Source organism: Arvicola amphibius, chromosome 13 (genome assembly GCF_903992535.2).
Source record: "Arvicola amphibius chromosome 13, mArvAmp1.2, whole genome shotgun sequence".
NCBI lineage: Eukaryota > Metazoa > Chordata > Mammalia > Rodentia > Cricetidae > Arvicola > Arvicola amphibius.
The window spans coordinates 14,737,755-14,752,119 of record NC_052059.1 but is presented as its reverse complement, the minus strand read 5'-3'; the positions used below and the strand labels follow the sequence as shown (position 1 = coordinate 14,752,119).

General features: G+C 42.9%; 1 protein-coding gene across 1 annotated transcript; it reads left to right on the top strand.

The window, feature by feature from the left end:
- Positions 1 to 275: 275 nt before the first annotated feature.
- LOC119800522 (E3 ubiquitin-protein ligase TRIM52-like) lies at positions 276 to 962 on the top strand. The gene has a single exon (XM_038310722.1). The coding sequence runs from the start codon at positions 276 to 278 to the stop codon at positions 960 to 962; it is 687 nt and encodes a 228-aa protein (XP_038166650.1).
- The last annotated feature ends 13,403 nt before the right edge of the window (positions 963 to 14,365 follow it).

Here is a 14,365-nt window from a genome sequence, read left to right as displayed (position 1 = left end):
CGAGGCCTTCGTGCCGTTCCCGCCCCTCACAGGGCAGCGAGGCCCCGGTCTTCCCGCCCCTCACAGGGCAGCGAGGCCTGGGCCGTTCCCGCCCCTCACAGGGCAGCGAGGCCTTCGTGCTTCCCGCCCCTCACAGGGCAGCGAGGCCTTCGTGCTTCCCGCCCCCCGTGCGCCCCTGGGCCGTCAGGCCGGGTCCCCGGTCCCGTGACTGTGCTTCTTGGCAGGGCGGCAAGGCGCTCTGCGTCCCAGCTTCCGCAGGTCCCGCGTGCTCAGCCATGGCGGCCCCCCACGGGCCTCCCAGCCCGATGCAGTCTCTCCGGGAGGAGGCGATGTGCGCCATCTGCCTGGATTACTTCCAGGACCCCGTGTCCATTGCCTGCGGGCACAACTTCTGCCGGGCGTGCGTGACCCAGCTGTGGGGCAAGGACGAGGAGCCGGAGCACGGGGCGGCCGGCGAGCACGTGGTGCGGGAGGTCTTGTACCGCCGGGCTTGGGAGGAGGGGGCGCCCCTGTTTCGGGCCCCCGCCGCGCCCTGGGTCCCCGGCGGCCGCGCACACCCCGCGAGCCCCTCGGGCCCCGTGGACCCGGGCTGGGATGCCGCGGAGGCCTGGAACGGGGCGCTGGTCCAGGACCTGAGAATCCGGGTGTTTCCCAACGAGCGGGAGGCGCTTTTCCACAACGGCCACCACTACCACCACCTCGGCCGCTACCGCCACCGCCACATCTTCCGGCGCGGGCCCCCGCACCCCAGGGTGCGCCGGCAGCTCTATGCTAACACCGGGCCCCGCTCCCCGCCCCGAACCCCACCCCGCACGCCACCCCGAACCCCGCCGCGGCCCCCCATCCCGCAGGTCTTCAGCTGCCCGCAGTGCAGGAGGATTTTTCCCAGCCGCAGCTACCGCCCCAATTTGCAGCTGGCCAACATGGTCCACATCATCCGCCAGATTAGCCGCACCCCGTGAAGTGAAGCCGGCCGAGCGCGAGCGTGAGGAGGCCCGCGAGCGTGATGGCCTCCTGTGAGGTGGAGAAACATGGAGTGCGTCTAGATTCCAGGCGCCACAGCATCACAGTTGAATAAAGTGTTTCGGGGATACAAGGACCCCCCCCCCCCCCCCCCCCCCCCCCCCCCCCCCCCGCCGCAGTGCCTTGTAGGCCCAGCGCTGCCCAGTGCTGCGGAGAAATGAAGGCATTCCAAACATCACCTTGGGTTCAGTCTTAAACCAGAATTAGAAACGGGTATGAAGCTCAGAAGCGGAATGCTTGTTTGCCCAACATGCTGCGTCCTTCCCCCCAGTTTATTTCGAGTTAATGGCTAACTTCAGTTTTAGGAAACAGTTCCGTATTTGTTTCTGTTAGCTGAGAATTTACTTATGGGAATGAGGAAAACGGCTTTGCTTTGCTTTCAAATTTGAAACAGTATGTTTTCATGAGCTTGATATTTGATTACTTAAAATATTTTTGAGCTTATTATTAGGTGATTTGGGGACATTCTTGGAGTCTCTGTCAATAGTACTATAATAATGCCATACCTTAAGTTTTTGGCAAAAGTTGAAATGTGGCCAAGAAGTGCTGTTCTGTCAGTGTCTATGGATTGTCTGTTGGAAAGGTTCTCGGTTGTCACAAACTGAGAAAACTGTATGCTTTGTTCCCATTTGCTTTTGAAGATCTGAACACCTGTCATTGTTTTTGTCAGATCTAAAAAGTTCTTCGGTTGTTAAAGAGAACTGCATTCAACCTTTGGATAACCATCCTACATTAGAGTACCAGTGAAAAATTAAAACTGAAAATATGAAAGTTTAAAAAGTTAAAACTTTGGACAGAATTTTAATAGTACTGTTGACCCTGAAATGCACTGGCCCTGAACTGGCAATAGAAAAATACTAACATTTTCATTGTGAAGTATTTAAAGCAAAACTTGCCAAGAACAGCATTTGTAGGTATATGTGAGCAAATTCATATAAAAAGTGCCTAATTTTGTTGGCTCACAACCAAATTTAAGAACTAGATTAATAAATATATTCTTAAACTTAAAAAATTAATGGTAATATACAAAATAATAGATTTCATTATGACACTTTCATACTTGTGTATCATTGTGCTCTACTCACATTTTCTCCTCTGTTACACTTAAGCTGGCTCAACCTTTTCCTCCAGCTAGTCAGTAATATCACATGATGTCATATTTAAAATTCCTAATCTTAAATTTTAGATGAGAAAGTATATTTATTGTTCACCATTACCCTTTATAGCGCCCCCATCTTCCTCCTTACCTTTAGAGCCCCCTTTCTTGTATAGCAACCCTTTATTAATGTTATTTCAAGAAATTTAGAAATACGTCAGGTGATGTGTTGAATACATGTTAAAACTAATATATGGCAGCTCTGAGAGGAGAAATGGATTTTTACCTTGATGTCCAGTTTTTACTGAAACACGTCAAGAAGAGTTTGTGGAATTTAAACAAGTCTGATTGTTTTGACAAAAAAAAAAAACTTGTATGTAAACTGTATATAGAGATAAGGATTTATTGCATTTATTTTTCAAATTTCTCTTTACATTTTTGTTTTTGTTCTTATTTTTTTCCTTGCTGTGTCTAGCTGGGAGGAAACTGTAAATGTCTTCTTAAAAGTGATTGTTTTATTGCATTTTATGCAGTACCCAGTAAAGAGAAATTTTTTCACAGTGACATGCTTATATTATCTAAATAAAGTGTTCATTTTAAAGTTAAGAGACTGAATGAAAATTTAATTTCTTTTTAAAATCCTTATTTTAATGTTTTTCCCCACTCCCCTTCTACCCTCCCTGAAAATTTAATTTCAAAGAATAAATGTTGAAAGTAGTCATATCAGTAAATATTGAAGACAAGATGATTAAAAAAATGGAACAGTAAATATTTTCTAAATTAGAATCAAAATGGCCTTCATTCCTAAAAACTGCAATCCTGGAACTTTTTTTTAATTTATCCTTACCATCTTTCATATCATGCATCCAGATACCATTCATTTTCCATCCCTTTGTATCTGCTTTATGCACTTGCAAAATCAACCCCCCCCCCCACCAAATAAAATTGAAGAGAAGAACAAAGGAAAAAAAAATCTCGTGATGCTGTAGTGTGACACAGTGAGTCACCCAGTAAACCCCTTTGGTCCATATATCTTTAATTGCAAATGTTCATGACAGTCATTGGCCTTGTTTGAGGCCTCTGGTTTCTGCTACAGTATTGATGCTGGGCCCTCACTACTTCTCTTGGTTTTCCTGTTGTTGCCTTGTGTCATGGAGATCATACAGGTTTGGGTCTGTGGGTCAGGTCCCTTCATGTGCTCCAGCAGATTACAGATGGGGTGGATGTTGGGGTGTGCTAACTCATAACCCTGGTTCTGGGCCTGGGTGGGGTCAGCCCACCTACTCTCTGCCATTCTCATCACCAGGATGAGCTCTCCAGCATTTCCCTGTCTAGTTCACCCCATGCAGCAATGAGTAAGGGGTTGGGGCCTATTCTCCTGCTCTCAGTCCTTAGAGTCAGCTCTCCCACACCAACACTTTCAGGGCCAACTCTACTGAAGTGCAGTGGCCACTCCAGAGTGCAGCAGCTGATGTGGGGCAGGGACAGGTGTTTTGCTCTCAGGACCACAGGGCCAGGTCTCCCCCATGTCTCAGTTGTAGAGGGAAGGAGTGGGGGCAGGGCATTTCTTCCCCGCCCATGGCCCAAGCTGCCATATGGCAGATGAGGGGCAGGGCAAGGTCTCTGATGCTCATGTTTTGGGGTGACTCACCTGTTCCCCTGTCAACAGGATCTGCTCCACTGTGCTGCCCAGACAAGATGTAGGGACAACTTTCTTGAGTGTTGAAGTTGGTAAAGTGGAGGGTTACCTTCCTTGCCAACTGAAGATGGTTCCCTCACCCTCATCCCCAAACCACAGCAAAGGGGGTCAGACTGGACCTGACCCATGTCCCTGTCTACAGGGTCAACTCTACTGTGCTTCCCAGACAAGGGTTAGAACCTGTTCTCTCAAGTGCTGCCACTGGTGAGCAGTTGAGTCAGGTCCCCTACCTGCTGCAGGTGGCAAGTAGCTAGGGCAAGGAGGGCTTTTCCTCACCCACACCACCATATGAGAAATGAGAAGGGCACAGCCTGCTCCCCAATCCTCTCACCTCTCAGAGCCAGTTCATCAATGTCCATTCGGACAGGGTCAGCTCTATTGTGCTGCCCAGCTGACATGTAGGAATTCTCTTTCCTGTGTGTTTTAGTTGGTGAGGGGCAGGATCAGTTCTTCATAATGTTGCAGCCAGTGAGGAGGTGTGGTCAACTCTGTACAACCCTATCTATCCTCTCAGCCTTTGGTGGTATAAGGAGCCAGGGGTTTCAACATAGATCATTGATGTGGGAGAGTCTTCTGTTTGTGTTTATTTCATTCATTAATAAAGAAACTGCCTTGGCTCATTTAATAGGCCAGCTCTTAGGTGGGTGGAGTAGACAGAACAGGAAGAAGGAAGTGAGGTAGACACCTCAGGCAATTGTCATGCCTCTTCTCTCTGGGCAGATGCCATGCCTCTCCTCTCTGAGACAGATGCGATGAAGCTCCGGCCCAAGATGAACATATGCTAGAATCTTCCCGGTAAGCCACCACCTAGTGGTGCTACATAGATTATTAGATATGGGTTAAAGCAAGATATGTGAGAATTAGCTAATAAGAGGCTGAAACTAATGGGCCAGGCAGTGTTTAAATGAATACAGTTTGTGTGTTGTTATTTTGGGGCATAAGCTAGCCAGGTGGCCGGGAACTGGGCGGCAGGAACGCAGCCCAGCCCGCAGCTCATCACTACAGGTCATGGCTGCATTAGGGCCATGAACTCAGACATCAGCCTAGGCCCAGACATCACCATGGCTCCGGGTGGCAATGAAGTCACTCACTTCAGCCTGCTCCTCACCACTTTGACCTCTTCAGATATGCCTCTGTCTACAGGAAATGGACCATTCTCTCTCTCTCTCTCTCTCTCTCTCTCTCTCTCTCTCTCTCTCTCTCTCTCTCTCTCTCTCTCTCTCTCTCTCTCTCTCTCTCTCCCATACACCCTGTAAATTTCCTCACCCTAATAGTGTCAGTGTTTTCTCACTGAAGCCCAGGGCATAGCACCCTGGGACTGCATGTGAATCTCTTGCTCAGTCCAGGATTATGCATGCTTCCTCCTCAGAGCCTGTGGCGGTCCCCTGAAGCTTAATTTCAATGTAAGAATGAAGATAGTTCACATCACTGTTTTTATAGGGAACATCTGAATTCTAAGGGCTAATGTAAGTTAATGGGGTGTGTGATGTTAGATATGTGACTATGGGAAAATACATAGAAAAAGTATTGCGCATATTTCATTAATTTAAACATTTTGTATAAATTCCTTTTCCTTTTAAAAAGCTTGTGTATTTTATGGATAAAAAAACCTGTTATTCCTAGTGTGTATTAATTACTTTTCTACTACTTTGACCCAAATTGAACAATGTAAAGGAGGAAGGTTATATTTTGGTTCACAGTTTCAGAGGTTTGAGTCCATAACTTTGTTGATTCTGGGCCTTTGGCGAGGCCAAATGCTATGGTGGTAGAATGAGTGGCCAGCTGCTTGCCTTAGTGTGGGTGGAAAGCAGAAAAAGAGGGCCCAGTAAGATATAACAATGATAAGCCACCTTCCAGTGGCCCTCATTCTCAAAGTAGTCTCCACCTAAAATATCTATAACCTCACATAATGCATTAGCTAGGAACCAAGCCCTCACTTCCCCTCAAACCACAATGCATAGAAAACAAAAAGCATAGCAAAAAAATGCACAAAGAAAGGGAGCATTGGTGAGGTGTTGTAAAGTTAAGCTAATAGTAATTGAAAATGTAGCATCTCTGTGTTTTTCCTTGTTGGAAAACATTAAACACATGATGAGTGATTTCATAGATAAATTAGAAAGGAAATAAAGCCCTGTAATTCTAATTCTGAATTTTAAATCCAAAGGTAACAAGTTAAAAACATACTTGCTTAAAAATTTACAGAAATACAACACCAAACGAATTGTAAAGATGAAAACTATGATAGTTAAGTTATTGAGTCTACTGTGCTACCTCCTGCATCCATGATCAAGATACAACCCCTGGAATGAACTCTATTAAAGCTTACTGGGTCTAGAATGGTGCCTTGGGCACATAGCTTTAAGAACTATGTAGACAGGGAAGATTTTGCAGATGGAAATTCTTCTTTCCTCATTTTTATTACTGTTACTATTTTCCCCCAATTTTCTTGAGCACAAACAGGAAAAAATTAATAAGGATGCTTTTAGATTAAGCTTTGTTTATAATAGCTGGATTTATTTTGTTTTTACAGGATGACCAAATGTGCCTACAAACTACGTTGTGTTTGCCAAATAGATAATATTAGCCTCTGCTTTTTTTTCCTCTTTGGACAGAGGTCTAAACAGATGGTGACCAGGCAATCTAGTCTAGAAAAGTATAATAGCATAATTGCCAACTCTGACTTTAGTGGGGTGGAGAAACTCCTTAGAGGGAAATGGGAATTTAGTTTCAAGATAGTAGTTTCCATGTGCAAGTGGGTTTGAATTCTCCAAAGTAGAAAAATAAGTAGTAGAAAAAAAACTTGCAAAAAAGAAAAGGTTTAGGATAAGTTTATTTTTAAGGAAACTATCTAAAATAGTCACATGTAATAACTTACATAGTTTTGTATTACTAAAAATAATTAACATTTTCAGACTTTAAAATTTCTCATCAATTTAAAAGGAGTTAACTGAGCTGACAGATTTCATTACTCAAAGTAGTCTGTTTCATTTTTTATTTCACTTTGACATAAGACTTGGCACAAATCAATTATAAGCAGTGTTCATTTATTGCTGCACTTCTAAGTTATAAATCTGGTTTACATCTATGGAAAATGTAATACAGTATTGAAGACATGTCCAGTTATCTGAGCAATTTGTTTTATGAGCTTACACCAATTTAAATAGGAAACATTGCTAGTATTTGTACTTCCTCTGTGGCCTGCAAGTCAGTTAGGAAAAAAAAAACCCAAAAAACCAAAAATTTTTTTGAGAAAGGGTATTAAGGGTTCTGACTCTTAATATGTGCCCTGGACAGGTTGTGGTTAAAACATGATCCGAAAGTCTGATTGATGGTGTCCATTTCCTTTTTTTATACAACAGATACGTTCAGAATGTTGACACCTATGAAAGGTAGAATCATTGATGCTGGGTTGCATTCCCCCTTAGTATTCCTTAATATTGGAGGAAATGGTTTGGCCACAAGACAGACAAGGCTGGTTTTTCTCAGGAAATAATCACTGAAATTTACAATGTTTTATGTACCATAATTTTAAACTTTTAGAATGATTTCACTGAATTAGATCGAATATGTTAAGGTGAATTGTAAACAGTTGGTTGCTGTAATGAATGTAATGGGGAGAGAAAGTGTGGGAAGCACTTTCATTTCCATCTGTAGTGCTTCGTTTTGGGAAGGGAGATTTCTGACAGGTGGAAGAGGGGAAGAGAGAGGGAGGGAGGGAGACAGATGGAGAGATTTCTATGGAAACAATTATGGATTGATTGTAGATGGCTGGATTTTTTTTCAACTTTGGGATTGGCGATAGATTACTTTTTTTTCTTAAAAGTATTATAGTAAATTTTTGTTTTAGTGTTAGAGAAATGTTTTTCTTTTTTATATTGTACATAGGTGTTTGAGACAGGGGCTCATGTAAGCCAGGCTGGACTCACAGTGCTTATATAGCTGAGGATGATCTTGAACTCCATATTCTTCTACCTCCAACTTGTAAGTGCTGTAATTAAAAGCACACCCACCACATCTGGCCTAAATTATATATACTGTTTGTAGAGTGTTACGCTTATTTAAAAGTTGGATCTGATTTGTTTTATCAGCTCCTCTCATATAAAGCATTTTGTAGATTAGAGTTTGTACCTTGTTTTGTTCTATTTTCTTGGTGATAACAAGTCATTACTCTATCAAAGTTTTTGGTTTATTTTTGAGATTATGCAATTAAATAATATCTCTACTCCCTTTCCTCAAAACTCCTTTATACTCCCTCCTTGTTCTTTTAATTTATGGCTTATTTTGCATTAATTATTATTACATGAAAATATGTATATGTATTCCTAACTATAATCTGGCCAGTCTTTATAGTATTGCTTGTATATGTGTTTTCACAAACGACCATTTGGTATTCGATAACCGGTTAGTGTGCTTTTCTCTGGGGAAGTCCAGTTAGAGCTGCTAAGGACTGTGGGTTGCTTCCTTCCTTGGGTAGCTTTTTCCTTTGCCTCTACTTTATTGATTTCTGCTTTTTTTTTTAAAAAAGGTTAATATTTAAATAGGTTTGAATTTGGTTCTTATTTTTCCAAATTTTTAGTTGCCTCATTAAAATATTTATTTGTGCTCTTCCTGGGTTTTTAGTGTAGGTTTTTAGAGCTAAAAGTTTACCTTGTAATACTGCTTTCAGTGTGTCTCAGATATTTTGTTGTGTTTTCATTTTCATTTAGTTCCAGGATTTTTCTATTTCTGTCTTGATTTCTTGCATCCACTCATCATTCTGTTATGAGTTGTCTAATCTCCATGAGTTTGTATATTTACTTGAGATTTACTTGCTGTCATTTTTAAGTTTTATTGCACTATAGTCAGATAGGGTTCGAGGAGTTACTTCAGTCCTTTTGAATTTGTAGAAATTTGTTTTGTGTTCCATGATGTGATTTTAGAGAAGCTTTCTTGTGCTGCTGAGTAGAATGTATTCTTTTGTGTTTGAGTGAAATGTTCTGACGATAATTATTATGTCCATTTGATATATGATGTCAATAAATTCTAATGTTTCTGTTTTTTTGTCCAGAAAACCTGTCTATTGGACAAAGTAGGGTATTGAAAATCACCCAGTATTAATGGATTAATGTTAATCTGTGTCTTTAATTCCAGTAGTAGATTTAAAAAAAAAATTAGGTGCCCCAGAATTTGCTGCATGTATGTTTAGCATAGGAATGTCTTGGTTAACTGGTTCCTTGATTAGGATGAAATATTCTGCTTTATCTTTTAAATTTAATTTTAGTTTGAAGCTTGTTAGATATTATGATGGAGGCTTCTGCTTGCTTCCTGGTCCCATTTGATTGGAGTTTTGTTTTATTTTTTAACAGCAAAGAAGAATAAATGGATGGGTGAATGAATGAAGGGTTCATGGAAATGACGAGCAGAGGATAAAGGGTTAGAGAAATAACTAGAGGACTGTGATAGATGAGTTCTTTGAAATTTGAGTTGATTTGACATCCAGGCCTTGGTTTCTTCTCTTCACTGGTTCCCCCCCCCCCCAAAAAAAAAACACTTTATTTTTTAATGGATTTTACCGCCTGTATTCAGATCCTGTTTATCTCTCTGTCCCTACCTCACATCAGCCCTCTGCCCTTGCTTCTTCTTCCCCTTCCCCCCAAACAAAACCAATTTTAACAGCAAAACCAAAACCCAAAGAAAAACAAAGCAAAAATATAAACAAAAAAACAAAGAGAAGAATCTTGCAGTGGAAGCTGTAGTGTGGGCTGTTGAGACACAGTTTACATTAGTTGTCTTTACTTCTAAGTGCTGTGAATCATTGGTTTGGCCTGAGGCTTCTGGCTTCTGTTACACAACTGATAAAGATAATGGACTCTCAATGGGGCCAGTCTTGGCTATCCTGTTTTTGTGCCGTGTCATGGAAAGTCTGCAGCTTTGAATCTGTAGGTTCATCCCCTTCACATTCTCCAGCCGTTTATAGATGAGGTGGATATTGGGGTGAGCTAACTCTTAGTCCTGATTCTGGGCCCCGGATGGTAGCTGGGTTGGTCAGCCTGCCATCTTTCCCTCGTTCCTCCAGTACTGCCCTGGCTAGCTCACCCAAAGCAGCCTGCAGCAGGGCTTGGGCGGTTCTCCCCTCTCAGGTCCTCAGATCTGACCCACTGAAGTTCACTCTACTGTTTTGCCCAGGCAAGGTGCAGGGAAGGCTCACTCTCCTGATGCTGCTGGGGGAATAAAAAGAAGGGGGCGGGCAGCTCTTCTGCTTCTCATGCCCTCAGGGCTGGCTCACCTGTGACCCTGACAACAGGGTCAGCTCCAGTGTGCTGCACAGACAGGAGGCAGAGCCTGCTCTCTTGTGTGCTGCACCCGGATAAGGGAGGGTCAAGGCTAGCTTTCCTACCTAGTCACCCCAGGCCCAACTCTCTCTCCTGCTGTAGGTGGTAATGTGTGAAGAGGGGGAAGGTATTTTTCTCTCATCCATGCTGCCACATGACCAAGCTGGGTGGCAGGGTCAGGGGTGGAAGGTGTCAGCTCTAGTGTGCTGCCCAGGTGAGGTACACACCTGTGGTGAGGGGTGAGGCCATCTCTGTAGCACGGATTCTAGTTGGTATTAATAATAAAAACCCAGAGTCAGAAGATTAGAGAATCAAAGTGACCAGCCACTAGGAACTTCTTAACTCTACCAATGCTCAGACCTTAGGGGCAATCCTGTCTTTGCTAATCTTCAGACTGATTGCTGTCTCTCTGAAACCTCAGACTGAATCTTCATACTGCATCCGTCTCTATAAATCCTCAGCCTGCATCTGCTCTTGTGTCACTGCCCCCAACACACACACACACACACACACACACACACACACACACACAGCCTTATATTCTCTCCAGCCCTATCATTTCTGTCTCCGCCTCCCTGGTGCTGGGATTAAAGATGTGCACAACTACCTACCACCTGGCTCTTTCTCTCTGAGACTGGATCAATCGAGTGTAGCCCAGGGTGGCCTTGAACTCACAGAGATACCTCTGTCTCTGTATCTCAAGTGCCTGGATTAAAAGTGTGCACCACCACTGCCTGGCCTGCCTCTATGGCTAACTAGTGGCTTAGCTCTGCCGTCTGATCTTCAGGCAAGCATTATTTGTTAAATCACAAAATATCACTACACATCTCCCCTGAGTTGGGGAGGGGATAGTTCTTCCCCAGGGGCAGAGTCAGCTCTTCTGCTACAGGCGTCTAGCATGGGTAGGGCCAGCTGTCTCAGGGCCAGGGAAGGGTGGGGCTGGCTCAGCACAGCATGGCTCCAATGATGCACTGTGCTAAAATGGGCCACAGACAGCATCATGGACCCCAGCTGAAGTAGCACCAACCACCCAGACATGACCCTCAGCAGCAGATTGGGTCCAGATGTTACCATGGCCCCAGTGGCAACACAGGCCACCCCGATCAGTGTGGCCCCTGCCTTGGTAAGGCCTTACCAACATGGTCTCAGGTGACTGACCAAACCCGGAGTATCTGCAGAGCATTCAGTAGTAAGAGAAGCCATGAACATCACCCTGACCACTGCAGGGCCACAGACCCAGACAAGGCCCTAGCAGGCCACCCCACCCCTCACACCTCTGTGGCCTCCAGGTGGCAGCACTAGGGACTGGAACTAGCTCTTGTAGACCAGGCTGGCCTCGAACTCACAGAGATCCGTCTGTCTCTGCCTCCCGAGTGCTGGGATTAAAGGCGTGCGCCACCACCGCCCGGCTTGTTCATTTCTTTAAGGCAGTTTCCATATTTAAAATTAAGATGTATTTCTTAGGGAGAGTGGAGGTATTTTGTTTCTTGATCCATTCAAGTAGACTGTGCCTTTTGATTGGAAATTGATATTTAAAGTATACATTGACATGTGCATGCTAGTTGTGTTTATCATGCTGATATTTTTTTGTTTTTGGTCTTAGTGGTACTTTGTGTTTTAATAACCGTGGCTTCATATTTCTATCCATAGTCTTCCGGCTATGCTCATTCCTCTCCAGCCTGAAATATTGTTTCCTGTATTTTCTTTAGGTTTAGTTTGTTGTACATAAAAGTTTTAAGGTTTTTTATATTGTGCAGTGCTTGTCTTTCTCCAATTATGACAGTTTTTCTAGGCATATTAGTCTAGGCTGTCTATCATAGTCTTTTAGGATTTGGAATGCATAGCTCCAGGTTTATGTGGATTTCAAAGTTCCCTTTGAGAAACCAGATGTTATTCTGATAGGTTTATTTTATATGTGACTCGCATTTTTTTCTCCTGTGACTTTCAACACATTTTTTTCTTTTGTTACATGCTTAGTTTTAACTATGATATGCTGTGGGGATTTTCTTTTCTGAGTCTATCTAGTTGGTGTTCTGTGTGCTTCTTGTATCTGAACAACTGTGTGTTTTGTTAGTTTGGGGAAGTTTCCTTCTGTGATCTTTTTGAAGATCTGGTCTACATCATTGACTTTGTATTTCTCTCCTTCACCTATGCCCATTATTTGAAGGTTAAGTTTTTCATGATGTCCTACATTTCTTCAGTGTTTCCTTCCTAAGTTGTTAACACTTTTCCTATTCATTTCTTGTTTGGTCTAGATCTTTTGTAGAAGGAGCAGTGGGTTACTTCTGCCACCCCGCTAGCTCTTCTGTAGTGATAGGAGCGGTGGGCTGCTTCCCACCACCGGGCTAGCTTTACTCAAAATAATTACACGGAAACTGTATTCTTTTAAACACTGCCTGGCCCGTTATCTGTAGCCTTTTACTGGCTAATTCTCACATCTTGCCTAACCCATTTCTAATAATCTGTGTAGCACCACGAGGTGGTGGCTTACCAGGAAAGACCTTAACCTGCGTCCATCTCAGAGAGGAGAGGCAGGGCATCTGCCTGAGGCATCTGCCTGACTGCTTTCTTTCTCCCGCAATTCTGTTCTGTCTACTCCGCCTACCTAATTTTCTGTCCTATTAAAGGGCAAAGGCAGTTTCTTTATTAACCAATGAAAGTAACAGGTAGACAGATGACCCTATTCCATCAATCTTTGAGTCCTGATATTTTATCTTCTACTTGATTCATTCTTCTTGTAATACATTTCTTTGAGTTTTCTAATCGAATTTCTAATATTTTTAGTTCTATCTTCATTTCAGCTTGAGTCCTCTTTAATACTTCTATCTCCTTTTGAATCTCACTATCCAGTTTTAAGTTGTCTTAATCTTTTATCATACTTTAGGTTATATTTTCTTGGACATCACTCAGGAGTTTATTATTATATTTATTCTTTTTAATTTCATGGAGCTTTTTCTTTATGACTTCTAAAATTCTTTAAATTCTTTGATAAAAATATATGATAGTTCCTTTAAAATAATGTGTTCTGGGGTTCATGTAGATAATTCTCATTGGGAAATATATCTATAGGACTTGTAGGTTTTAGGGAGTAGATTCTGGCTCCATTTTTAATATTGTTGGTACTTTCACAGTGAGATGTAGGCAGGCTTTTTTAGTTCTAAATTTGATATGCATAGAGTAGGTTGGTGCAGAAGATAGGACATGGGGTGGATTTTGTGTGGAATGAAGTCAGGTGAGTAGATGAGGCTGGTTGGTATGTAATATATGCCTCATGGTTCAAGATCTGGTTAAGTGGAGAAGTAACATATAGTGTGGGGGGGATCCTGTTGTGGTTGAGGGATAAGTAGGTAGAGGCCTGGCAGAAGCCTAGAGATTGTTGCTGTGGAACAGTGCTTCTACATTGTAAATATGTATTCCTTTCATTGTTAATAAAAAGCTGATTGGCTGATGGCTAGGCAGGATTTTTGGGAAGAAGGAGGGGGAGTGAGAGGCATTAGCCAGATAGCCAGAGAATAAGCAAGAGCTGCTGGAGAGGTAAATCCTGTGAACCTTGGGGCAACACGTAGATGAATAGAAATGGGTTAATTTAAGTTGTAAGAGCTAGTTAGTAATAAGCCTGAACTACCCCCTGAGCATTTATAATTACTAATTAGACTCTTTTGTATTTATTTGGAAAGTGGCTGCAGGGATGGGGAAAGTCTGCCTATAGTTTGTGGTGCAGGAGGGATTGCTAGAGTAGGCCAGGGCACTGGATATGGGACTCAGGCTTGATAAGGTAATGGGAAGATGTCTTATATGGGGATACCAGGGAAACACACTGGGCTAGACCCTGGAGGAGGAGTTGGGAAGTCTGGCTGTCAAAGATTTCTTTCTGTTGTATCAGTTGTCTCAGCTTGAATTGGCTCAGTCCTGGTCTAAGGGTTGTACAGTACTATGGTGATAAGTCTTTTGTTTTAGAGGTGTAGACTATAGTGTCTTTGGTTAAATGTAAGTGAGTGTATGTTTCCTTAGTGGCTGTTTTGTTGTTCTGGGTATTTCCTATTGTGTATATGGGTTGACAGTTGCTTGTGGCTGTGTTGGCACAAGCTCTCACTTTCTGTTTTTGCCATTGCTCTCTGAAAAGGCCAGTTTTTCCAACAGATCTTCCCTACTTAGTTTTTAACTGTTCACAAGCTGAAGGATCATATGGAGTCTTCAGTTTTTTAGTGTGGTTTTCTCTCTTGCATTTTCTATCTT